The sequence below is a fragment of the Pagrus pagrus genome (assembly GCF_965226575.1).
Source record: "Pagrus pagrus genome assembly, chromosome: 7".
Lineage (NCBI taxonomy): Eukaryota > Metazoa > Chordata > Actinopteri > Spariformes > Sparidae > Pagrus > Pagrus pagrus.
Genome location: NC_140191.1, coordinates 14,884,279 through 14,909,881, shown reverse-complemented (window position 1 = coordinate 14,909,881; position 25,603 = coordinate 14,884,279). Strand labels below are relative to the sequence as shown.

Below are 25,603 nucleotides of genomic sequence, written 5' to 3'. Positions count from 1 at the left end.
TACAGCTCGAGTGCTTCGTTTACGAGTCAAAGCCGACAGCTGAACGAATGTAGCTCCTATCATAAACCTACACAAGAATGTGATTTTTATATAAAGTGAGAATGAAGCTATCAACTGATGCAGTTGTGCAGTATTATGGAAACATGTTGTCGGCACTATTCTGTGTAACAGTAAGCTGCAGGGAGCAGATGAACACCAGTAAAAACATAAAACAACCTTTATGAGTCTAATTTTTAGTCTGAAGTCGCCTAAAGGCACAGTCAGCGATGCAATGTAAACCAAGAGGGTGCCAGGTGGTGTAAATGTGGCCTCTGTCACTCTGTGCAGACTGTCACTGACGTATGAACGACTTTAATATCCCTCACTGAAACTAGTCATCATGAGGGAAAGGAAGCTGTAACATTTTTATGACCTCACAGGTCATTGATTGTATCCAACAACTTATCAATTAAACTGTTACAAACTCTCAGTTTGTATTTCAGTCTGACAGAAATGTGATTGTGTTTTGTATTTTTGTTGCAGTTCCACATTATTAAGTAATTTAAAGCTGTTAGTAAATTGTTCCTATTGTTGCACCCAGACATAGACAGGCACACAGATGCATTGTGATGTTTGTTTTAATAAAAAATAAAAAATAACGCCAGTGTAGGGAAAAAAAAAAACATTTCATTGACCTCAACATTGTAGAATAACATGATTTACACATTAGACTTTGAAGACACGTTGATCAGTGCTCATTATGCAAAACATAAAAAAGGCAAGATTTAAACTGTGAGTTAGTATTACCACTGAACAACATTACAACATTATAATTGTTGGCATCATTTGAATCATCTGCATTCTCATTCCTGACATTTCTTTTAGTGTTTTTAACATTAGCACATTTCTTAGTGCCATCTCTTTTTGACAAACACTTATTAAAAGCACGTTACAATAAATGATTAAGTAATATGTTAGAAAATACTCAAGGCTAATAAAGTCAGTGAACAAAGGCACTGGCACAGTATTCACAGAATTAGTGCATTAAAAACATTAACAGCTGCTCTTCACAGGGCACTGCGACAAAACAATACAATAACAACTTGTGTTACACAAACAGGTGAGTCAGTTAGTCGTTCATTCAGAACAACTGCATTTTTAGGTTGATGACAACCAGTGTTACGTTCAGTAGTGATAACAGAAGACCACTGTACTTTACGCTTTACACAAGCAAAAGTGACTTAAGGATTAAAGTAATGTGTTCAACATAAACAAATGTAACAGATTTTTATTTTATTTTGCTGACTAGCTGTCAGAAAAGGCTTCTTTAATCCAAGGTTAAAAATGGTTATTTACATTGAACCACAATCCAAATGCTGGTAACTATTTGCTCGTCTCCGTCAGGTTGGTCCGTTGGCCACTTAAGCAAGTTAGGAGCTAATGTTTAGTGGTCCTACTCTGCTGGTAACATAGTGAAAAAAGCTAGTCTGTTGAGGTGTCCTTCAGTAGTTTGCCTATATTTTCTTCCCTTTCTACAATTGAATACAGTGTTTTCGCATCAATGCTTTAGTGATCTTCGTTTAAGAGAAAATCTCATCCTTCATAAAGTATCTCCAGGCTCTCGGCTTCTATAATCTGCAATTTACAGACCTGGACTGACTGACTGAATTCTTGAACCTATCACTCTATGGGCTGTAAATAGCTCTCATATTATTAACTTTCATCTATCATACTCTATTAGTGTTATCATGCCTTCAATGTGCTGAGGATATCAGCTTCTCTTCTCTTACTGTCCCTGTGTCAGCACGGGAATGTCGATTTCTATGGCAGACATCCGTGAGCGGGAAGAGTAGCGGTGGCCTGCGTAGCTGGATGAGTAGCCCTGAGAGGGAGCGTAGCTCTGTGAGGGAGCGTAACTCTGTGAGGGAGCGTAACTCTGTGAGGGAGCGTAGCTGTAGGCCTGAGTCCCTCCCACCTCTGAACCGTACCCGTCTGGAGCAGACATCTGAGACATGTACACCTGTGGTGGTGCAGGGGCGACCACACTTTGTACATAGCCCTGGGCAGGCATATACGGCTGGGTGTCGATCACTGTGGGGGGATAGGTCTGTGGTGGGAAGGGCTGAGGACCATAAACTGGGGAAGGAGGATATCCGTTGGCGGTGAGAGGCTGGGCTGATAGAGAGGTAGGCATGGAGGGCAGAGGCAACCAGAAGGGTGAAGGCAGCTTTTTACACATACAGTACCACATTAACATCAGCAGGGAAGCGAGCATCAGTCCTCCAGAGCAGCCGATAGATACATACACAGCAAAGCCGTCAGAGAAGATGTTGTCATATCTGGCGTTCAGTTCCTTGGTGCGGAAGAGGAACCACACGGAGGGCGCGATGGCGATGGCTCCGCCAAGGAACAAAAACATTGCTGCCACCAGGTGACAGCCTGCGCTGTTTACCAGGAATCTGAGGGTCTTAATGTCCGGTTCTGGCTTGTCTGAGCAGCAGCAAGTCTTACACATTCCTGCCATGCACAGCAGCAAGGCCAGAGAGCCGAGCAGCAGGCCTATAGGCAAACAGAACTGCAGGAGCCGCAGATCCAGCTGGTCCACTTTAGAGTACCACTAAAAACACAGGAAGACATGATTTCTGTGAGAACAGTTTAGGATATTAAATTAAAAAGCAAAAGGAAATGAAAGTAAATATCTCAAAGTGATACCTCTGAATCATAGTAGTAACATCCTGAATAGCCATCCTGTTTCACACATTTAGCCCACAGCCCATCATACACGCTGATATTCTTGGCATTGCGATTGAAGGTGACGAGTCTCGTTATACGCCACTGTGGGATTAACGCTGCCACAGCAATCCCTCCCACAGACACAATGGCAATGATGAAGGAAAAAGCGTTGGTAGCATGGATGTCCCGGCACGACATGGTGGGTGCTGACAGGAACTAAGGCCACGAGGAGAGTTCCTGATGAAGAGAGGAAGCCAGACAGAAAGAAGTGACTGGTGGAAGTGCAGTGGAAAGCAATGGGGCCATATTTTAAATATAATTTCTGTTCACGTAACTCCTGATTATAAGAAAACAGGCATGGTTATACAAGTTTCTCCAAATGGCCCCATTGCTATTGAAGTACGCTAACTGTGCCACAGACTGACCTAGCTATGGGCAACCCCCCTGTATTTATATTCACCACAGCGTAGTTGACCCAATATCTGCTGTCCCCGAGTAACAATGCTCTCATTTCATTAGCAAACAAAGTGAGAATGACTCCGGGGCTGAGCTTGCACGGCATGACTGTCTATACCGCAGTGCATTACATAGACTGTACAGCTAAACAATGAGCAATTGAATTACAGTAGATGCTTGGGCGCTCTTAATGTGACAGTGTGCAGCAGCGGCTGATCATGGTTGTAAGTGAAGTTTGCTGTGGGAAACTCCTATAAACTATTTCATCATCACATTTAGCTATTTGCAATTTGTTGTATTTAGACGTGGGCCAACAAACTAACTTGTTAAACAAAATGTAGCCCCTCAGCCCCTACAAGTACTGGTCCTAAGTACAGTTTTCTGCTACTTTAAACTTCCTCTCCACTACATTTATTTGAAACTTTTAGTTACTTGTTACTTTGCATATTCTGACCCTAACCGTAACCCATTGTGTGAGAGGATGCTGCATCAGAGCCAAAGTAGCACATTTTTAAATTAGTTTATTTAATCGGCAAATCTGATGAAATCACAGATACCGATAATCGGAAATATGTTGAAAATCTGCCCAATAATTGGTCTACCCATATCCCATACAAGCTAAAGTGAAGCCTCAGATAAAGTTCTTCATGCTGTTTGAAATTTATACTAATTAAGTTAAAGGTGAGCAGTAAGGGCCCCTCAGGTCTGTCATTTGTCCAGTGACAAACACAGATATGGCTTATCCGTTTGTATTTGTTTATGTTGCTCCTCACTCACATTTATTTTATTGTTGTGTATTTTATTTCATTGTATTTTCATCTCGATTCACAAATGAACAGCACCTTGTTACTCGTTTCTGTTTCAACACAGTCATCATGATAATAAGTGACTGAAGACATCAGCAGAGGTTAATGATGACTGCATCAACACAGCAATACTGAAAGACAATACACTGACTGAGATGGCAATATATATACATAATAGCCGAGTAATAACAGGTATTTAGGAAGCTGTCATATTCAACAGTTTTCCAGATGACGTTAGCCTGTCAGGTTAATTAGCTAGCTAACATAGCTCGTTTAGCCCGTTGACTTGTAAAACACCAGACGTTAATTATAGCTGCATATATCTTTTTCGCTAAATCAACACCTTTCTTTCGCTGCTATCTATCGTCAACATAATGAAAATATGAACAAGAACTGTGAGGTACGTGTGAGCTGACTAACCACTTACATTAGCCACATAGCTAGCTAACTGATGGCTAAAAAAGTTAGCATGACAACAACCTGTTGCGCCCCGCATTCCTCAATGTGAAGCTTAAACACGATAAATACATTAAACATAGACTACGATACCTTATTTAATCAGCAGTTAAATCAAGTTTAGGTCGATGGGGGAGGCATTTCAGCCTGCTCTTTCTTGACACAGTCGGACCTTAAACACACCAGCGTCTTCTCGATACAAGTACAGTAGAGTGAGGCGAAAACAGGATGTGTGAGGTATTTCCTCCCTCAGCGTTGTCTCACAGGTGGTTCGCGCATGCGTCGTCGATATCTTCGTTCATCAAGATGAGTGTTTTTCCTGAAATGATTCCCCAGACACACACACACACACACACACACACACACACACACCATAGAGATGATAAAATTAGACATAGATTGCATATTATAAGTAGAATAATGAGGCAATTAAAACAAATGTTTCCTAGAAATAGATTAATAATATGGAAATAAATCTCTAAGGTGTAATTTGCAAATCATATAAATTGGTCTGATAAGAAACCATATGACATCATGTGCCTCTGTCCAATTATTTGTCTGATTCTCTCGCGTACCCCTTGTTGCTCTGAGTTTGACGGATGTAAACACAGAAGCCCCCCTGGGTATGTCTGTGAGTACAATATTAGCAAAATTGACAATCTGATAAGATTAACATAGGCCTACAGGTCATCAATACGGATTAGACAGAATCAAACAAGCAGCATGGACATGTAATATAATTTCCAGATGCTTTACCTCAGGTGAACTTGAACGCAGCTGTACATCAGACACTCGGCTGTAATCTGTGATTGATTTGCTCTTTTTGTGTCTTTCAGGGAGACGTCCACATTCACATGATCTATAAATCTGCAGGGCAAGATGGATTTAGTGATCTCTTTAATGGTAAGAGCATGACCGGAGACAGGAGGAGTAGTGAAATTAATTTAATCATGCATTCTTGTTAATTTTAAACAGTGTTTGACTGTTTGTATTGGTAATGTACTGTGCATTATTGCTGATATCAATGAATGTGTATGCTCTCTAGGTGATCTCCCAGAGCCGCCTTTTCCCAGCCCTCCATTTCCAGGATCGAAAGTGGTTCACAGGAGAAAAAAAAGACAGGTATGACTCCTCTCCAGGCAAATTTGTTTGGAAATCATCATCATTAGCAGATGGATGCTGATGGACTGACGTCACTTTATGATGTGCACACTTTTGTTTGTGTGAATGCAAAATAGAGAGATAATTATGCTCCAGGTACTTTTTGTCCAAACCTGTTTACCTGCCAGTATTTTTCATGTTAATTCACAAAGCTGAAGAGAGAGCACTGTTTCCACGTTTTCCTCCCACACAACAGCTCTTCACCCCTCTCCCTTCTTCTTCTATTCCTCTCCTTTTCCATGAAATATTTACCTTGAGAGTAGAGGCTGTTTCCAGCCTCGTCTTTTCTCAGACACAGTCAGATGTCTGTGGCTGCCTGTCTCTCAGCGCTCAGAGCTGCTCTCATCTTTATTTGGAAATTGGGAAACAGACAAACCTGGTTTAGCTTCGCAAAGTTCATCCCTATTGATTTGTCGTGTCTTGTCTTTTCTTTTCTCTGTGACGCAAGAGACATGAGTTGATCTTTGTGTTTGCTGTGTCTGTGTGTTCTGAGATCGTCCTTGATGTTACAAAATTGAAGCACACTGAGTCTATCTGTTTTCATTTGAAAACTAAATAAATGTGTGGTTTCTTCTCAGGCTCCACATGTGTCACGAAGCGTGGCTGATGAGATCAAGTACATCGAGCTGATGGTGATCAATGACCATCTAATGGTAAGATTTAAACTATGTAGGTATGATATGGATGGACAATTATATTACGGTGAATACTGTAAAATCATATTATATTAGTATAATGTATTACTCTGAAGCCTAAATGTGCTTGTGCTTGTGCCTGTGCCTGCGTCTTTAAATGCCAGCCTTCTAACCAAAAATGATGATCATATTAAATTATCAGACCTGACAAAATGGCTGTAGCCAGCCAACAATACCCCGGTGTTCAGAGATGTTCAAAGATAATACGAGCTTACAGTGGCGCTGAAAACAGAAAATTCAGCCCAGCTAAGACAAAGACCGCGGTATCCCTCCTAACAGCACATTTTCTGTTATGTAAATTGATTTTTGGAAAGGTTTCCTCCTTGAATTTATGGACCTGTACATCCTGGCTGTTGTCGCTGTCTAGTGTCTTGTAAGCTTGTTCGGGCTGGGCGCCATTTGGCACAAGACACTCAAACAGATCAATCACTTATATTACACATATCTATATTTAAAGTATAAGGCTGCCATTATATAGTATTTTTCTGACCCCATTAAAAGACCAAATCTATGAAATAACTACGTGTTAGTCCGTCTCAGTACTTTCCAAATCTCTTTAAGCCCCGAGCATGTTCTTTCAAAATAGTCGCAAATATGTAGTTTTATTTTTTATGAAGATTAAACAATTTCCGACAACACAAAGTAATAAGCTTTATCTGGCTTTGGCTTCATAGGTGATACTTCATATTAAGAACTTATATTTGCTTTGGGTCTTTTGATGGGATTTGTTGACAGTAAAAGCAAAATATAGATGAACGCTTCTCATTTAAATTGCTGGGAGCTTACGTTAGTACAGGATGGTGGGTGAGCTGAGAATCAACACTGTTAATGAAGTACTGTAAGTGTTTGTACTCTTGAGACGCTCCAAATACGACCTTTATTGTGCATAAAACACATGAGCCTGACCGAAGTCAACTGGGACTGAAATGATTTAAAACACAATAGAGGTGATATTTGAAACTGGCTCCTTTAGAGATTTAAAAGGCTTAAAATGAATTTGTTCCAGATTATAAATCCCTCCTTTATTTGTTTCCTCTCCATCCCTCTGTGTCCCTCTCTCTGTCTCTCTCCTCAGTACAAGAAGCATCGGCTTTCTGTTGGGCACACGAATAACTATGCTAAGTCAGTGGTCAATATGGCTGACATGGTAAGAATTGTATTGATCCTCTTCTTGGAAAGCTCGCCACAAGCACTCCCAGGTATTGGAGCTGAGCACACATAGCACTGATTTCTCATTTAACCAGCCTACTCTCTGCATTTCAAACCTCTCCAGGCCTCATAATATGCTGTGAGCAGCCATTAACCAGCCAGTCATGAGTTTTCAGGTTTCAGAGGACTGAAACAGCAGTGGCATCCTGACAGCACTGAGGCAGATATTTCTATGTTTCATTATTCACAGCCACATCTGTGTGCTGTGCAACGGAAATCTGACCTGCTACAGGGTCATGACTGTAAGCTGATAGGCCGGTGGAGCTGGAGAAAGGTCATGCTTTTTGTCGTGTCCTTGAAGAGGATCGTATGAAGCAGACTCTATTTGGGACGTTCACATTGATTTCTATGTGCGAGTATCGTTGCCTTTTTTCCCAGCTTATGCCCTGCTGCACTGAGGCCACATTCACAGTTACTGCTTATAAGTAACAGGATGTATAAACATACAGACACGATTAATTAAAGGAACAACTTTATAGACTATACTCAGTAAAAAGTGTCCTTGTTTGGAAAAGGACAGCTGTGGTCTTCACATTTTCACCCACTATGCAGGAGACATCTGTCTCCATGGATACTGAGAGATGCCAAGCTCATTTAACTGTTAAGTGACAACAAATGATGTACTGTAACTATATAACATTACCAAAACAAGGTAAAGGTATTTCCAGAATCATCAAAGACTTTTCTAACTACCTGGATGAAAAAAACATCCCATTACCTGCACAAGAAGAAGAAAAAAAAGTTCTTAGGCAGACTACCTAATACAACATAAACCCACTGAATCCGGTATATATATATATAACATACGGTATATCCTCACACTAAACCACAAGCAAAATGGTTTTTTTTGCATGAAAATATAAAAATATACAAAACTCCTGCACAGAGATGTTTCAAAAAGTCTTCAAGGATTCAGGAAATACCTTTGAATGTTATTGCAAATTGACCTTGTGGGTTTTTCCCTGGTCACTGTTTATTTTTCAGAAAATCTGATGCTTTGCTCTGTGACTCAATGTGCACAAACTGAGGTGGAGCGGGTTGGGTGGGGTTGCAGGAGCCAGGTTTGAATCACGCTCATATCACCGACAACTCCCCCTCTGCTCTGTCAGCTTCGTTATGAGACTATTGGCATTCAGCTTAAAACAAAGAGGCTTTGCTCCTGTCCTCTTCCCCGGTGTTTGTCTTGCCTGGCATCCCGATAGATTTCCATCTTATGGAAGCAAACATTATTATTTGCCATCCAGTTTGCTCCGTCTTTGTCCTTCAGACTGTTGCCCTTGTTGCCTCCGTCTAGCCGCCTGTAATGTGCTGCTGACTGGTGGCAGGATCATATCGATCACACCCACTGTTTGACCGCTGCTATTGTGACGAACAGCTGGAGATGTTAATGAGAATGAAGCCTGTCAGTCAGCTTCAGTATCAGTCAGGAGGTGTCATTTGGTGTTTTTTGCCACTCACACAAGGACTTTATGACTTTCAAGAGATAATTACATTTACTTTAATTCTCCAGATTTTCAAGGAACAGCTTAACACCCGGATCGTGCTGGTTGCCATGGAAACGTGGTCAGCCGACAACAAGTTCAATATCGACGACGACCCCATGGTGACGCTGAGGGAGTTCATGAAGTATCGAAAAGACTTTATCAAGGAGAAATGTGACTCTGTGCACCTCTTCTCGTAAGTCTGAGTATTTACAATGATTTCCTGTTCTTCTCGGTGCTCCAGCCTCTTTTTAAAAAAAAATGTTTTATTAAACACAAACTTTCTTTTGTTATCAGAGGGAATCGTTTTCACAGCGGCTGGGGAGGAGCTTCTTATATGGGAGGAGTTTGCTCCCTGACCAAAGGAGGGGGAGTCAATGAGGTGAGTGTTGAACCATAAATCAATGATCACAGATTTACAAAACCTACATTGAGCACCACCAGCCGGCTGTCTTTTCTCTAAATACAGAAGCATATTTAAATGTTCAATGTGTCAACACTGAGCATATATTAAGCTTTATCTTATTCCATTAAAGTAACATTTTCTTTTAAATGAACACTATTTCTTTTCTCTAAACTCTCTGAAATGTTGTTTATTTTCTATTATCTGTCTTTTCATCAGTACGGCAAAACAGATGAGATGGCCATAACGCTCGCTCAGTCTCTTGGACAGAACATCGGCATCTTCTCTGACAAGAAGAGGATCCTCAATGGTACACAGTTAAACCTTAAAGTTCCTATTTGTGAGAAAAGTTGGGATGATGGCCAATCCGTCCCACAGTGAGACTCAAAAATCAACTTTTCTCACAGATAGGACCTATAATGACTCCTTTATTTCTTACTTTTTCTTACACACATTCATTTGTAAACCTTCTTTTTATGCAGATGGATCAAGTAAATGTGTTTTTTTCCCCCAGGCGAGTGCAAGTGCGATGATCGTTGGTCGGGCTGTATCATGGATGATGTTGGGTAAGTTACTTTTACGGTGCATTTCCTCATCACGTTATGAACATAAAGCCACCACAGAGGCAGACAACAGTTTCCCTAAACAAACAAACAAACAAACATGGTTCATTTGAATAAACTGATGTTTTATGGATGCCATCAGAGTTTTCCCAGCAGCATCAGAGTTGAGTACAGTGCTGCACTTTTTTAATGTTAACGTCAAATTTAGATGGGTACTGTCACCAAAGAGTTAAATGAAATCTGACCTAGTTAAAAGTTTATAGTCAGATTAATTGGGGACAACTTTAATAATAATTTGAACTACGTTATATTTTGTATCTCACAGCACTCAAAAGTTAATTACATTTTATGATCTTTGCAAATGAAGTAACATTAATGTTTGCTTGCGGAAGGTTTTATTAATTCAAGTTATTTGGAAGGGACTGTGTGCAATATTAAAAATTTGATGTATTGCACCAGAGTCTTCCTTGGCAGCTCACTCATTAAACTCAAGATACAAAGTTACACATAGTATTACACCACAAACACTTACACACACGATGTCAGTGAGAACTGTGCTGTTAAAGAAATGATTTAGAGCTTTAAAATGCCATCAAGATGCATCTGTGTGTCAGCGTATGTGCTGATATCCTCTGGAGTGTTATTGTAGTGTGATAATTCACCACTAGGTGTCAGCCTAGGTTCATCTTCATTATGGCTTGTTTATATAACTCCTCTGGGCTTCTTCCAGCAGTAATCTGTTATATAATCTGTTGCTTGCTAAGATTAGAAAATAGGTGATGAATGTCTGTGTGTATTTTGTGTTTCCAGTTTCATGCAGGAATCATGACAGTGTGTTGTCTCAAAATGTGTTTGTGTACATCTGCAGTGTTTACTCTATACAAGCTTGGCATTGAGCCACTGTGAGCACACGATGTGACTGTGTGCTGTGTGTGCAGTGTGTGTATGTGAGTGTATACCCCTCTTCTTAAACACCTCTCGCATTCCCCCTCCTATCCCGAATGGGACAGCAGGTGAGCAGAAGCTTGGCTAAAACGTTGCCTGTGCTGTTTCGAACCAACCGGCTGCCTCGGAGGGGTTGTCAGTCATCACAACCTTTCCCGTTTCATCCAACAGCACTACAGCCGCTGTGGCCCCAGCTTTACTTTTTCTTCGAATGATATGAAAAAATACAGTCTGATGTCACTTTATCATACACTGGCTGTATTTTTCATAATCATTCTTGTACAATTTCACATGTACTTCATGTGTACTCTTCAGTTTTTGGCCCGACTGATCAACCAGGAAAATTGTATAATTTAATTAGTCTAATCATTTAAAGGCTCCCTCTCCTTCCTGCCCTCTGACAGTCAGGACTTTTCATCACTTCTTTTTGTTCATGTCTAACCGATTGATACAGTCTGCAATGTCATTCTCATCTTAGACCAATATTTGTCATTTCCCTGTAACGACAGTACACCCCCTCTCTAACACTTCCAGATTAATAAAACTGATTTAAAGTCATGAGGACAGGTGACTCTGCACTCTCATGAGTCTGTCACCTGTGAATGGCCCAGATGTGTATTCTCTCAAATTAAGTCAATGGTATTTCAGACGCTTGTATTCAATGAGCAAACTCCAGTCATGTCCATTGACGGATTTCTTTTTATCCCTGCATGTCTGATCAGCCTAACCTGACTACTAACTATCTTCGCTATTTTTCACAGGGTTTAGCTACTGGGTGTGTGTGCGTGTGAGTGTGTGTGTGTGTGTGTATTGAATATATTTGTTTTATAAATATGTTTTTATTAATATGCAGTGTGTGTGGCAGCTTATTATGGACATAACTAAATCTGGGATGGATTTGGCAGATGAAACAGTCCTTAGAGAAAAGAATTGATTGAAACAGTCAGGTAGTGTTGTCACGATACTGGAATGTCTAACTTCAATACAGTAACTTGAAAAATGTAGATATTCGATACTGTGTTTGATACCATAAGGAAAAAACAATGAGGGCGTAACCTTTTTGATTTTTATTAAAAGATAAATAAAACAAAGCTTGTGTACTGTGGGTTAAGAACAACAGCATTTAAGGTAATTTACTTCTGACTATACTCAGAAGAGTGGGAGGAGATGTGAACACTGCAGCGGTGTCAATGCTGTCGAAAATTAGTATTCAAAAAGTTTGAAATAATTAGTATTGACATTTATTGATATTTCAATATTTTTGACACTACATTTGAATTAGGATTTGGAAGTGTTTTATATTTTGCAATATATTTTTTATAGATATTTTGGTAACTCTTTATAATAACTATCATTAATAAATGGTAAGTTTATAGTTAATTGCACTTCAGTTAATAGTTTTTTCACTGTTAACAAACAATAAAATGCTTCACGAACCATTTATTAAGCTATTGTTTATTGTAAAGATGCAACTGATGTTTATAATACTTTCACAAATACTGTGTAGTTTATCTATAAACAATATTTAGATGGCCATTATAAAGTTGTGCCTGTTTTTAAACCTTTACAGTTGCTTAATAAATGTTTTATAAAGCATGTCATTGTTTTAAATAACTGTGAGCTAAAGTTTAATCATCTACAAATTAACCATTTATTAATGGTGGTTTCTATAAAGTGTTCCTGATCTTTTCTTGTGTTTTGTCAAGAATATACCAGGAAAAAACCTGAACCATTTTCAATTGAGTATTTTCTGATCTAATTTATAAAGATAAGACAAAGACATTAATCACTGAATGATTGTGGCTCAGACTCTGCAATGTCTCCTAACCACCACTAGGTGGTGATAGGCTGACTGAATGAATGAGTGGATGAATGAATGAAGGAGTGAATGAATGAAGAAAGAGAGGAAGAAAGATGTCAGTAAAGCTTTTTCTGGATACATAATAAAAAAAGATCTACACACTACAGAAAATTAAAACTGTGGTCTTTATGTTTGAAGCTTTAATCTTCCTCTCATGGTCTGAGATGATAATATCTGTCCGAGTGGTAATGATTGTACTTCTGGTGACCAGTGAATCATTCAAGCACGTTTCATCTTCTTTTCAACCCCTTATTACAGTTTAATAGGGGGATAAACACTACAAGATTTTGACCAAATTAAGCAAATTTCACAATCAAAGATGCAAATCCAACATGATATTTAAACCTGATTATTTTAGGAAATCTACCTGAAATATTGTAGTGTGCTTCATCCATCATCCAAGCATCATTACCGGCTCCTTATACAGCCATTATCCCTGTAGGTGGCTCCATTTAGTGTCATTTCATATCAAATAATGAGGACCTCTCACGGCCCCCTGCTCTCACTGAGTCTGTCTGTTATTGCATTGTCTCCTTTTTCAGTCCTGATGAGCCACACGACCAGACACGCATAATCACCATTAAGCCTGATTGTGCAGCTGACGATAATAACATTTTAGTGCTGTGTGAATAGCATCAGAATGAACGCTCGACATTTGATTATAATAGATTTGCTCAAGTATTCGGATGCTGATTGGGCTCCAGTGAACGGATCATCAAACCGTGTTTGATATTTTTACTCTAAGTGAATCGAAAGAGATCAGATGGAGTATTTATTGATCTATACAGCTGGATTTCTGCTCTCTGAGTGTCTTCCAAACACCGCTTAAGTTTACATGATAATGCAATAACTGCTCAAAAGTGAATCAAGTTAATTTCCAGGGCAGATCTCCACATTCATCCTCCCATAGAATCCATTTACATCCTCCACGTATCTCCACATGATCCTCACAATCTTAGCTCTACTGTATATCTACCTCCATGTTATAGTAAGGATCTCCTCTGAACTGTAAGTATGGTAAACCTGTAATAAAACCTGAATTAATCACGTGTCCGTAAAGAAATACAAACTTTATTGAATATGAAAAACCTGCTATGGCATTATTTAGTCTAGTTGTGTGGGTAAAAATGTTTACAACATATTTTTTTCCACCAGTTGTTGAGGGTTTTTCCTGTTTTTGGGAACACGCCCCCCCCTCTCTCCCGCTATAATCTGAGTATGCTCTGGCGTTTTCAGTTTCTACCTGCCCAAGAGGTTCTCTGACTGCAACGTGGAGGAGTACCACAACTTCCTGAACAGCGGTGGAGGAGCCTGTCTTTTCAACCAGCCTCTGAAGGTATGCCACACATGTATACCTATATACCATATACATACACACTCATATACATACAAGTATTTCCTCAGTAGTTTGAAGCTTTAATTGGCTCTTTTTCTCCTCAGCTGTTGGACCCCCCAGTGTGTGGAAATGGCTTTGTGGAGCCAGGAGAGGAGTGTGACTGTGGCAGCCCAGCTGTAAGTTTTAAATAATAGTAAATAGTAAAAAGTAAAACAGTCGACCGTAGAATTTACAGGAGGACAATAGACTATAAAAATATCTTTTAAGCAATGACTTAAAAACTGGGAGCGTCTTCATCAGCGTAATCTCGTTGGGCAGGGAATCCCTTTGGCTCTGTGTAGTATTAATATAGCTCCATCACACCTCAAACTGAAATGGTCCTGCATGAAACATTGAGCACCACAGATCTTATTAAATATAGATTTGGTGCTTTTTTTAATATCTTGAATGTAGATTTAGCCAAGAATGATTGTTTCAATTTCCTTGAAACTTTCTTATGTGAATGTGTTAATGTTCATTGCACATATATATATATATATACACAATTCAAAGATGTTACATTACTTCTTCATCTTTTATAATTTGTTTTGCCAATTCTTCCTGCTTCTCACTGGCTGCAATGGACTTCAAAGTATTTGCAGTACAGCTTTAGGATATTGCAAGGTCCCATGAATTTAATAGAAGTTAGAGAAAATCCATGACATGAGCTGAAGTGAGAAAATCCTAAATAATGCAACAAATGGGTCTGGTTTGCTCAGCCAAGTGGAAAGTTTCAGAGGAGACCTGATGGATGCTAATAGGGAGATTTACGAGCCTGAAGAGGTAACTGAATAATCATCTAAGGTCAATTACCCAATAACAAAAGCGCCTGCTGTGTCAGACTTTGAGTTAATTTAAAGTAATGAAGTAATTTCATTGGAGAAATCAAGGCGCTGGATAAACAGTGTTACAAGTTATTACATGATCACAGAGTTTGTCCAGAGAGACCTCTGTTCAAATGGATTAAAGTTGTGTGAGGGTAAAATGTGTTACATAAAAGTCACAAACAATCTGCATCAAATCAGAAGAAAACAACTGAGAGCACTTTCTTGTTTGTCTTTTAGGAGTGTGCCAAAGAGGGGGGAGCCTGCTGTAACAAGTGCACCCTGACCCAAGGATCCAAGTGTAGCAACGGACTCTGCTGCAACAGCTGCCAGGTACACAACAGGTTCATCCTCTGCTGGGGTGTCAAATACTAACAACTCATGGCAGCAGGCTGCAGGAAAAAGAAAGAAAATCACTTCTTTGGTCTTCAAAAGGACATTTTCACTTTGATTTTTTTTGAATTTCATACTTTTGAAGCAGCCAACAAAGAAAAAGTGCTCATAACAACAGCAGAGATCCTGTAAAATCTGAGACCAACTGGAACAAAGGACAAAAAGTTTCAGCTACTCTTTTCTTGAACAGGCTAACCCCAAAATGCCGTCCTTAAAGTTGCAATATGTAAAAATTTCAGTTTTCACCCTGGTGATACACTGTTTGTTTGGGGTGTGCATTCAACGGGTGGTTCATTCTTACGTATCCCACCTTTAACAACCTTTTAACAAATATCTCAAAGTGAATGAATAAATGAACGTCAGTGGAGTCTGTTTGACCTTTATCGTATGCTCCCTCAGATGGAGTTCATGGGAGTGGTGTGCAGAGATGCAGTGAATGACTGTGACATCCCAGAAAACTGCACAGGCAACTCCAGCCAGGTGAGCATCAGCTTCCCCCCCACCGGAGCTATAAACTTAATTTTGGCTCGTTCAGTACGTCACAGCATCTCTTTTCTCTGTTTTTTTGCAGTGTCCGCAGAATGTGCACAAGATGGATGGCTACACGTGTGAAAAAGACCAGGTGAGATGTTTTTAAAAAATGGTCACTGGATCTTACTGTATTTTATGTTTAAACTAGAAAAAAATGGTTTACTTCTGCGCTGGTGATATTTGTGACACCATATTTCTCTCTACAGGGTCGCTGCTTCAACGGAAGGTGCAAAACCAAAGACAGACAGTGCAAGTACATTTGGGGAGAGAGTAAGTGCAATAATCCAGTGTGCAAATCAATCCATGAATAAGACCTGTGCTCGATCTGAATGTTCATCACATGTCTTTGCGTCTCCCTCAGAGGCGACAGCAGCCGACAAGTTCTGTTACGAGAAGTTAAACATCGAGGGGACGGAGAAAGGCAACTGTGGGAAGGACAAGGACACCTGGATCCAGTGTAACAAACAGTGAGACAGTCCTTTCTGAGCCCTCTAGCTGTTTGTTCTCATTGAGTTTTACTCTCCGTGACTGTAGGCTACATGTTTGTATTTCAGGGATGTTCATTGTGGTTACCTGCTGTGCTCCAACATCTCACCCGCCCCGCGACTGGGAGAGCTGCAGGGAGGGCTGACCTCTTTCTCTGTAGCCCGACACAGTGCTTCTCTTGACTGCAGGTACAAATCACTGAGGAAAAACACTCAAAGCCAAAACCACAAGCCTAAAAAAGACTTTGTGTGTGATGTATCTTGTGTCTTAGGGAAGCTTTGTTCCCTGGTTGTGTACTGGTCACAGCTGATATCAGTCACTGTCTTAGGAAAGCACATATTTACTGTGCTGTGTTAACAAACAACACCCTCATGCATTTTATTCCGACATTTATGTGCGTTCAACACAGTCTTTCTCTTGTTAAATGTGCTGTGTTGTTTTCCAGTGGTGCTCACGTGGTGATCGATGGAGACACTGACCTCGGATATGTTGAGGACGGGACGGCCTGCGGGACGGACCGCATCTGTTTCAATCACAAGTGTCTCCCCATCCAACAGTTCAACTTCAGCACCTGCCCCGGGACCACTGACAAGACCGTCTGCTCCGGACACGGGGTACACACACACATACAGTGAACACACACACACACTAACGCTCAGCTGAAGCTGGTATAATGGTTAGATCAGGGTTATTTAGGCTTTTCCCGTAAATGTATGACTTTAACCTAGCTCTGGATATTACACCTATCATCCATCTAACTATTGGCCCCAGTGTGCTGTCATATTATAGTCACACACCTTTTTTAGGTAAGATTCTGTCTAAGGTCAGGTTCAGGTAGGGACACGAAGAAACGTTTGATATGCCTTATTAATGTCACAAATGTAATATATGGACTACACAGTTTAAAACATTAGCATTACTTCCTAAAACCTCAAACTAGGTACTGAATAATATACCAGTATTGAGTAGTAGCATATTATTCGTTTACAGGAAGTGTAGCACTCAACTTTTTCTTTAAATATTTTAGTAGCAAGGCAATTCAAAGTGCTAACAAGGGAATTGCCCTGAAACGTGACTATTTTTGAGTATCAGCAAATTTTAGCTATTAAAAAATATCTGAATCACAGTCAGTCTTCACTAAACTGATACCGGGCTGATATTGTGAGTCCTCGTCGTTATGAGACAGATGACGTGTGTTTAACCTGTTCTCTGTGTTCACGCTGTAGGTGTGCAGTAGCGAGCTGAAGTGTGTGTGTTACCTGGGCTGGGCAGGAGAGGACTGTAACTCCACGTCTCCTCTCAGTTATCTCGTGGTGGGACCCACAGCCTCGGTTTCAGGTACAGATGTTAATGCTCTCTCTCCACACCTCCTCTCTTCATCTGCGCCTCCTCTCCCTCCTCTCTTTTCTTTCTTCTCAGCTGTCCATAGCTGCACTTCTTCAACTCTCTCCACCACTTCATCTCCTTCAGTTCTTCTTTTAAAATCCCCCCCATTCACAAATGTTACGTTGAATATTTCAAGCTTTTTTTGTGCCTTTTTCGTTGCATTATTCATTATTTCAGCGTCCCGTGCTTCACGTCTGCTCATTAAAACCAGCTGCATTTTGTACTCACTGAACCATGCATGTCATTCTTTTTGTTTGTCATTATTTTCACACTCATTCTTTGTCGACAGGCTGATGTCTTTGACGGAGTGACTTGAGGTCAGATTTGAGTTCCTTTTCATTGTGTTAGTCCTGTCTTTGATGTCATTTCCTGCTCCTCTTCCTCTCTCACCCCGACTTCAGCTCACCTCGGTCGGTTAATTGTATTTCCGAGTTGAAAAATATCAGATGTTTTTAATGTTTTTCTGAATGGGAACCTACTGCACATGTAAGTTCCCCTCAGAGTGGTGCTGAGCTTGTTCTCAGTTTGTCCCCCTTGTTCTCCTTTTACACCTTTCCTGCTAAATGTACTGTGTTTTTGTGTTCTGCTGCGGTGTTTTGTGGTTTGTGTATCCCCTTGTGTCCACATGACTCAGGAAACAAGAGACACACATCAAATTAACACCCTATTCTGCTCCACACTCTCCTCTCTTCCTCTGTCTCAGGTATCACCAGTACCAACATCATCGTCGGGGCCATCGTCGGCTCCATCCTCTTCCTCGCCCTCATTATGGCTGCTACAGCCTGGTGTTACAAGTGAGTGTCCCTGTAGCCTGCACGTGTGATGTTTCATTTCCAAGGGTTGTGACCTGTGAAATGTTTAACAGGATGTGAATGAAAAAAAGCATGTTTCTGCAAGACACAATGTTTATTTTTCAAGACTTTGCTTTTTTTATGTTGTGAATTACACAATAGTTGAAGACCCTAATGACTTTAATCTGTCAATAAACATGCAGCTTTACAGTACAACTGTGTTATTGTTGGACTGAAGATACTCCTTCTTCTCTTCACAGGACCTACAAACAGAGACGCTATGTTGAGTCGGAGGTTCACCGACGATTCTGCCGGTTCGCTCGCTTTAACTCTGTTTTCAATGTTTTGCATTCAAGTTGATATTACATGACAACTGTTTTTTTAGTTTTGACTAAATAATACTCCTCTTTTAACATACACAAACAAAAAACCCTCAATAATATTTTCTTGTTTTATTCTTGCCACTAGTCTTTAATAATAATAATGATTTGATTTATGTAGCACCTTTAAAAACAGTGATTACAAAGTGCTTTGACAGACAAAGCAAAATCAGGAAACTCAGGCAGGTTTCATAACAAGAGGAAGACAAACTGTCGATCAAAGAGAAGCAGGAACAGATTAAGGAAAAGTTAGAATAAAGTTGGGAGATAGATTGATTGTCATTGCATATTGAAATTCAATGAAACTTTGTTCAGGAGCAATCCATATGATAGCAGCATCACATATAAAAACGTATAAAAATGATGTATATAATAAATAGTACATAAATAAATTGTCCCTAAACTTGTTAAAGGGCTAAAAACATTAAAGGTTATTGCACAATAGACAGTTATTGCACTGGGTCAGGTGCAGTAGTTGTTTTGATGGGGTGAAGTTATTATAAACAACTGAAGAACAACAGTTTCAAGATGCTTTAACAAATGAAGTATGACACAGCACATTCTCACAGGGAAAAAAATAATTTGTCGAACACCATACCTGTAGTGATAAAAGTCTTGGTTGAGAATATCTGATGTGAGATTTTTCCCGTAATTATTGTTCCGTCTTTTCTAAAAACATTTTCCTGTCTGTCCAGGCAAATGCCCCCAGGCGACTATGTCACAAAGCCTGGGGACGCAGACTCGTTTTACAGCGACATGCCTCCGGGTGTCAGCACCAATTCCGGCTGCAGCTCCAAGAAGAGGTCAGCCTGTCTGTCGCACCTGCAGATTTGCACCCTGTCCTTCACCCCCTCCATGCCATCCATTTATCAGAACATCTCACTGTTTGGCTTCAGGTGTGCCATCTCATCATCACTCATTCATTCGCTGGATAATTGTGTGTGTGTGTGTATTCTGGTGTGTTCTGGTGTGTTCACATCATGCTTTTTGACCATCACGCCTTTTATTATGCATCTCTCTCTCTCTCTCTCTCTCTCTCTCTCTCTCTCTCTCTTTGTAAACATTTTTGAACAGAACCAAAATGTTCATAACAGAGAATGGAGCAGAAAAGGCCTCAGTGCTACGTCCTCATATCATGTCACATTCAGCTGTCGTGGTTTTGTTACATAGCTTATAACGTCGCCATCTGCTGCGATGGTTTCAGCCTCTGCTTCGTCTCCACCAGTGCAGCGGGAGCAGAATGGCGTTTAGTGATTTGTAGCAGCTTGGAAGAACGACGTTGTGCTGATCATTTTCTGTCCATGTGTGTGTTTGTGTGTGTGTAGATCTAATGGCCTATCCCACTCATGGAGTGAGAGGATCCCAGATGCCAAACACATCTCTGACATCTGTGAAAATGGGCGACCGAGGAGCAACTCATGGCAAGGTAACACAAATCCGCGCTCATAGATCACTGATTAATTGTTTGGTCCATAAAAATGTTTGTAAAAGATGTTTGTCTCTTTTTTAAAAAAACAGAAGATGACATCTCAAATGTCTTGTTTGTCCACAACCAAAAGATCTTCAGCTTATCAATTTATTAGCTTAGCTTATTCTATTTATCTTCATCTTCACAGTTTCATAGAGGAGTAAATAAACCAGTAAATATTCACATTTGAGGAGCTGGATATTAAACATTTTTGAGAAAAATTACTCAAAAAGATTCATTGCTTATCAAAATAGTTGGTGATTTATTTAGTTGACAACTTGTCGATTCATTAACTAATTGTTGCAGCTTTTCAGATATGCTTTTTCTGTTGGGTGCTTCAGACAGAACGGCTGCAATGTGTTTGTTTCCCCAAAACAATTGTAGGAAACACGTAGCACACCTGTGATAAAAGGGCAGGAAATCACCTCTGTTCTTTATCTTAGTGATAATTTTATCTTTAACAAATACAGCGAAAACTTGGCATAAAGCCTGTCAGAGCAAAATTAAGTGCTTTAAGTCCTTTTTCTTTCATATATGCGAAACAAACACATTGCAGCCCAACTCATACACGTCCTCTGTTGCCCCCCAGTAAATACTTTGCACAATATCGTGTGTATTTGAATTTAAAGTGTGTGTTTGTCTTCTGTCTCTCTCCAGGGAATCTGAGTGGTAATCGTAAGAAGCTCAAAGGAAAGAAGTTCCGCGCTCGCTCAAACTCCACAGAGTAAGTCCCGTCTGGCGAGTCGGTCATGTCATGAGATCAGTGTTCGTGGGATATGCAGATAAGGAGCAGCTCTAGTGGCAAATAGACTAATCAGGATAAAAACTGGCTTTATTCTTGGTTTTATATATTTTATGTCAACAAACCCCATGAAAAGACAAAACAAAACAATGTTTTAGTCTCTCAAGATTAAGTTCCTACCTTTTCTGTAGCATGAACCAGCTTGTTAGCTACTAGCAAATCATTAACAAACACGTCACAAGTTAATTTTCTGTATTAGGGTTGTAACAGTATTACACAATTAATAAACATTTAATTCCCTTTACAGGAAGGAAGGAATGAAAACAGAAGGGTCGCTTTGGTTTACTGTGGAATTAGATAAGCAAATGTACATGGTACCGTAACAACCATACATTTTCAAAAATGAGAAAAATGAGAGCATTTCAGGGAATATAAATCAATTAAAGAAAATGTATGATTATGTCGGATTAGGAGTAGTTTTTAGCAAATGTTCCTCAAACCGGAGCATCTACTTTCACTCATGCATTAATACACTTTTGGTGCGTCTGGGAGTTTTAACAGCATTTACAGGAATAGACTCAGAATAGACTATAGTGCCTGTGTTCATTGCGATGAAGAACAACAGTTTGACTCATTAATGTGTTTTTATAGTGTTTGAACAACAATGGAGGTCTGTTGCACAGAAGAATAACTGAGTCTGAGTCAGTCTTTGGCTTCACAAACAGGTTCTAGGTTCTAGTCGGGTCAATTGTTGGTTTTAGTCTTTTTATGAGATTTGTTGACAATAACAAAATTAAGTAAATTACTGTCTTTATCCTTTAGAGGTGAAGAGTAAAAAGCAAGCAAATGCTTCTCTCAAATTTAGCATCAGAGATACAGAGAGGTGCAAAGAGTCACAAGACAGTGAGATCACATCGTCTCTTGCCGTGTGAACTTACTCACCACTTACCTGTGAACAAGTGAAGTATTTGCATACAGTACATGCCTGTCGACTGTGAATGAACAATGTGCATCGGCTGCCGCCCAGCCTGCCGTGTCGGTTTGTCTGTTTGTGGGTTTGAAAATAGTCTGCAGTGCACCTGTTGTCGTTACGAGCATGAGACTGACTGAGCAGCGAGACGCTAACTGCTTGGAATGACGTGACTTGTAACCAATATGCAACTGAGCCTGTGACACACGACACAGTTGTTTGTGATTTTCATGGTGCCGTTTTCATCTGAAACCACACACAGGTCTGTCCGCCATCTTTCTCACCATTTTCTCAATTGCATCTTGGTGTTTGTTCAGGATATCTTTGCTCTGCTCTGCTTTCCTAAAATATTTCCTCTTCCTCTCTCCCCCTCCTCCAACACTTGGCTTATTTCTGGAGATTTTGTCCCTTTTATTTAAATTTCCTTTCCTTCCTTCCTTTTCTCTCTCCTCCCCCCTCCTTGTGTTGTGTCTATCACCCCCCTCCCCCCCCTCCCACAGGTATTTAACCCCTCGCTTCAAAACAGAGTTTTATGATGTAACTAAGTGGGTAGAAGATGTGAATAAAAACACTGAAGGACCTTACCTTAGGTATTACCTCGGACCATGTCCTGTACCCCACACGCTTGTCTAAAACCCCCCTCACTTTTGGTTTGATTTGTCGCTTGGTCAAGGAAAGTAACATTCAGCTCCAATCAGGTGTTTTTTCTGTGGACGTTTAGAAGTAATACTGTAGAGAAAGTGTTAGTGACAGCTGGCATGTTGCGACTTGAATTTTCTAAAAGGGGTTAATGAGGTTTTTCTGCTTTACATTATATTGTTTCCTGATTTCTGTCATTCTTCCTTTTAGTTTGAGTGAAGACTAATTTCTTTTTGATCAGCTGCACTTTACTTTGCAGATTTTTCTTTCCTGCTGTATTGTATTGATAATGGCTCTGACTGCCTGTGCTAGTGTTACAGTTATAATACAATCATGTTCCTCCTGATTTCTCCTCCTCCTTCTTTGCTTCTCCCCCTCAGTCTCTTGTCGCCTCTGCATGTTGTGTGTTGTTCTGTCAATGACTGTCTGTGTGTCTAGCTCGTTCCCAGTGACCTCACATGCGCCAGTGTGATGTCACTGCCGCGCCGAAAGTTGCGGGCGCGGCGCTGACATCATCACCGGGCTGCTGTGAAAAACTGTAGGCCCACGGTCGACTAGTGTCCAAGGTCTATAGATTGATCACAAACTCACAAGGTTTTCTTGACGAGAACAAGGAAGCTCATGGGCTCTGTAGAGCACCGGTCCCATGTCAACGCAGCAACTGTTTCTTCACTAAAGACAAGCTATATGTTGCTAATCAGCACTGTGATCTATAGACCTTCACTGTGTCCAGGAGCACATTCCTGTCCCTCCCCTCTTTCAATACCAAAGGACAGAAACAGTCCGAGAGAGTGGAGACATGTGGAGGTTAACATCGAGGAGCCCTGGTTACAGAACTGAGAATAACATCTTGCAATGTTACATGACATACTGACCGATCATTTTCAGCACAGAATGCTCCTGATCGAAAAAAAGTCACAGGTACATAACAAGACTGAGTATAAACCACTTCTCCACAGTATAAAACTACTGCCTCAGTCAGCAGCCAATCAGCAAGCTTAAAATTCTGTCGCTATTGCCACCATTTATAACAGGGTGTGAGCCTAGAAATAGTATTTTTACTAGCAGCTCTGTGTAGCTGCAGTCGGGCAAAAAGCTGCATTTGGTAATTAGCACTAAACAGGAAAAATACAGCAGAGAAGAGATGGGAACGTGGATGATAGAGGTTTATGTCATAAACCAAAGGACTGGATACACGATGTGTGCCTGATGACGGGGCTAGATGAGTTGTTGGTTCCCTAAATTAATCCCGAGGTGAACATTAATGTTTGTACCACATGTCATATCAATCCATCCAGTAATCATCTCGCTCAAACCAGAAAAAAAGAACCTCATGTTGGTGCAAGAAGAAAAGTAAGTCACCAAAATCAGTATGATTCATCGTCTGGGGAGCAGAAATGTCCGTGTTAAATTTCATTTTAATTTGTCTAGTATACATTGAGATAATTCAATCCGTATCAGACACTAGGAGAAGCTTTATTTCTTAGCAAAGGAATCTACGTGATCATTCACAGTAAATTTTTAGATAATGAATGAATATGGGAAATTATTATAAGAAAAAAAACCTGTTCTGTAATCAGTGGTCGACCCGCCTCCTCAGTCTCTCCACTACTTTGACCGTTCCAGGTGTTTCCAACCACCGCGCAGCAGTGGTATGAACAGGCTGCTGCACATGGGGCTGCTGCTCTCCGTGGCCACTTCACTGAACAGGACCTTAGTCTGTAGTTTTCACCCAGCTCCGGTCTGGTCTGTCGTCCCAGTCGCCTCTTCACACTCACTGCTCCCAGCATTAACTTTCCAAGAGTACACACCGGTTCAGCTGGCAGCAGAAGTTACCTTCACCAGCAGCTGAAGGTGAATTTGTAGTTGTGTGTCAGTGTCCGATGATGAAACAGTGATGCTGTGAGTGGCAGGAAACTATGACTACGCCCACACCGCTGCTGGGAACTGTGTACGGCTCTATGCAGAGGTTGCCCCTAAAAGCTGAGCACAGTTTATTTTTTTACCAGATTTCACAATCTGTTTGTCTCTGTGCTTTTGGTAAACAGCAGTATGAGCTTTTAAGATCAACCTCTCTCTGTAGGAAAGTGAAAACTGAGTAATTAGAGCAGCTGAAGGAGGATGTTGCCCAAAGTCACAGATCTAACATTAGCTCAACTTCCTGAATCACTCACCTCATTTATCCATCTGTGTCTTTGGCCAACATAATCCTGAACCAACCACAACACAAGAGGCGATATTTTAATACTGTCCCTTCCTCTTTTCCTCAGGACGCTATCCCCTGCCAAGTCTCCCACCTCCTCCACAGGATCTATTGCATCCAGCAGGAGATACCCATACCCCATGCCCCCTCTCCCAGACGACCAGAGGAAAGCCAACAGGCAGAGCGCCAGGGCAAGTATCAGACAGGATTACATCACACCATGATGACTTATTTTTAATACAGTGAAGATTGTACAGGTTACTTTACTGAGTGTCTTAATGTACAAAGTGGTTCAGAGTAAAATCTCTTGCCCCAGACTGAGCTGCAGACCAGCTGACCAGCTGTAAACTATATAATTCAGCATTTAAAGTTGGTTAAATGTTAGCATCATAAACAGTCTTCATAGTTGGTCAGTGTACTAAAACATTGCTAATCATGTTTAAAGTGGCACTCTCAAAGATTTCAGTCTTTTCAGTAGTTGGAAGTTACAATAAATGTGGTTTCATACAACAGGTCACAGGATCCTGGGGGGCAGCAAAACAAACCATTGAAATAAAGAAGTCAGGACATAGTTTTTTCCCCCATCATCTGATTTTATGCCTCACAAACAGCAGGGCACAATGAAAAATCCATTTTCCAGATGACAAACTGATCTGCTGTTGAAAAA

General features: G+C 40.5%; 2 protein-coding genes across 3 annotated transcripts in view; one reads left to right on the top strand and one right to left on the bottom strand.

Moving 5' to 3' along the window:
• Positions 1-25,603, top strand: part of adam22 (ADAM metallopeptidase domain 22) — a 67,867-nt gene that overhangs the window by 39,080 nt on the left and 3,184 nt on the right. Inside the window, exons 7-30 of one of the 2 annotated variants that reach the window (XM_084358157.1) lie at positions 5,267-5,333; positions 5,476-5,552; positions 6,170-6,244; positions 7,362-7,433; positions 9,006-9,172; positions 9,274-9,358; positions 9,599-9,689; positions 9,894-9,945; positions 13,985-14,084; positions 14,189-14,260; positions 15,188-15,280; positions 15,740-15,820; positions 15,912-15,962; positions 16,078-16,141; positions 16,233-16,338; positions 16,426-16,545; positions 16,803-16,971; positions 17,584-17,695; positions 18,447-18,537; positions 18,795-18,848; positions 19,610-19,810; positions 20,240-20,340; positions 21,040-21,106; positions 25,004-25,127. In XM_084358157.1, the coding sequence (XP_084214283.1) occupies positions 5,267-5,333; positions 5,476-5,552; positions 6,170-6,244; positions 7,362-7,433; positions 9,006-9,172; positions 9,274-9,358; positions 9,599-9,689; positions 9,894-9,945; positions 13,985-14,084; positions 14,189-14,260; positions 15,188-15,280; positions 15,740-15,820; positions 15,912-15,962; positions 16,078-16,141; positions 16,233-16,338; positions 16,426-16,545; positions 16,803-16,971; positions 17,584-17,695; positions 18,447-18,537; positions 18,795-18,848; positions 19,610-19,810; positions 20,240-20,340; positions 21,040-21,106; positions 25,004-25,127 (2,292 nt within the window). The remainder of the gene's footprint in view (positions 1-5,266; positions 5,334-5,475; positions 5,553-6,169; positions 6,245-7,361; positions 7,434-9,005; positions 9,173-9,273; positions 9,359-9,598; positions 9,690-9,893; positions 9,946-13,984; positions 14,085-14,188; positions 14,261-15,187; positions 15,281-15,739; positions 15,821-15,911; positions 15,963-16,077; positions 16,142-16,232; positions 16,339-16,425; positions 16,546-16,802; positions 16,972-17,583; positions 17,696-18,446; positions 18,538-18,794; positions 18,849-19,609; positions 19,811-20,239; positions 20,341-21,039; positions 21,107-25,003; positions 25,128-25,603) is intronic. The other variant, XM_084358158.1, reaches the window with a different exon arrangement.
• cldn12 (claudin 12) lies at positions 600-4,720 on the bottom strand. The gene is made up of 3 exons (XM_084358159.1): positions 4,524-4,720; positions 2,692-2,949; positions 600-2,596 (listed from the first exon to the last, which is right to left on the bottom strand). The coding sequence occupies exons 2-3, from the start codon at positions 2,908-2,910 to the stop codon at positions 1,766-1,768; spliced, it is 1,050 nt and encodes a 349-aa protein (XP_084214285.1). The 5' UTR covers positions 2,911-2,949; positions 4,524-4,720; the 3' UTR covers positions 600-1,765.

Coding starts and splice junctions, on each gene's coding strand:
- cldn12 (XM_084358159.1), bottom strand. CDS start 2,910: ATGTCGTGCCGGGACATCCATGCTACCAACGCTTTTTCCTTCATCATT. Junction 2,597..2,691: donor GTTACTACTATGATTCAGAG/GTATCACTTTGA, acceptor CTGTGTTTTTAG/TGGTACTCTAAAGTGGACCA.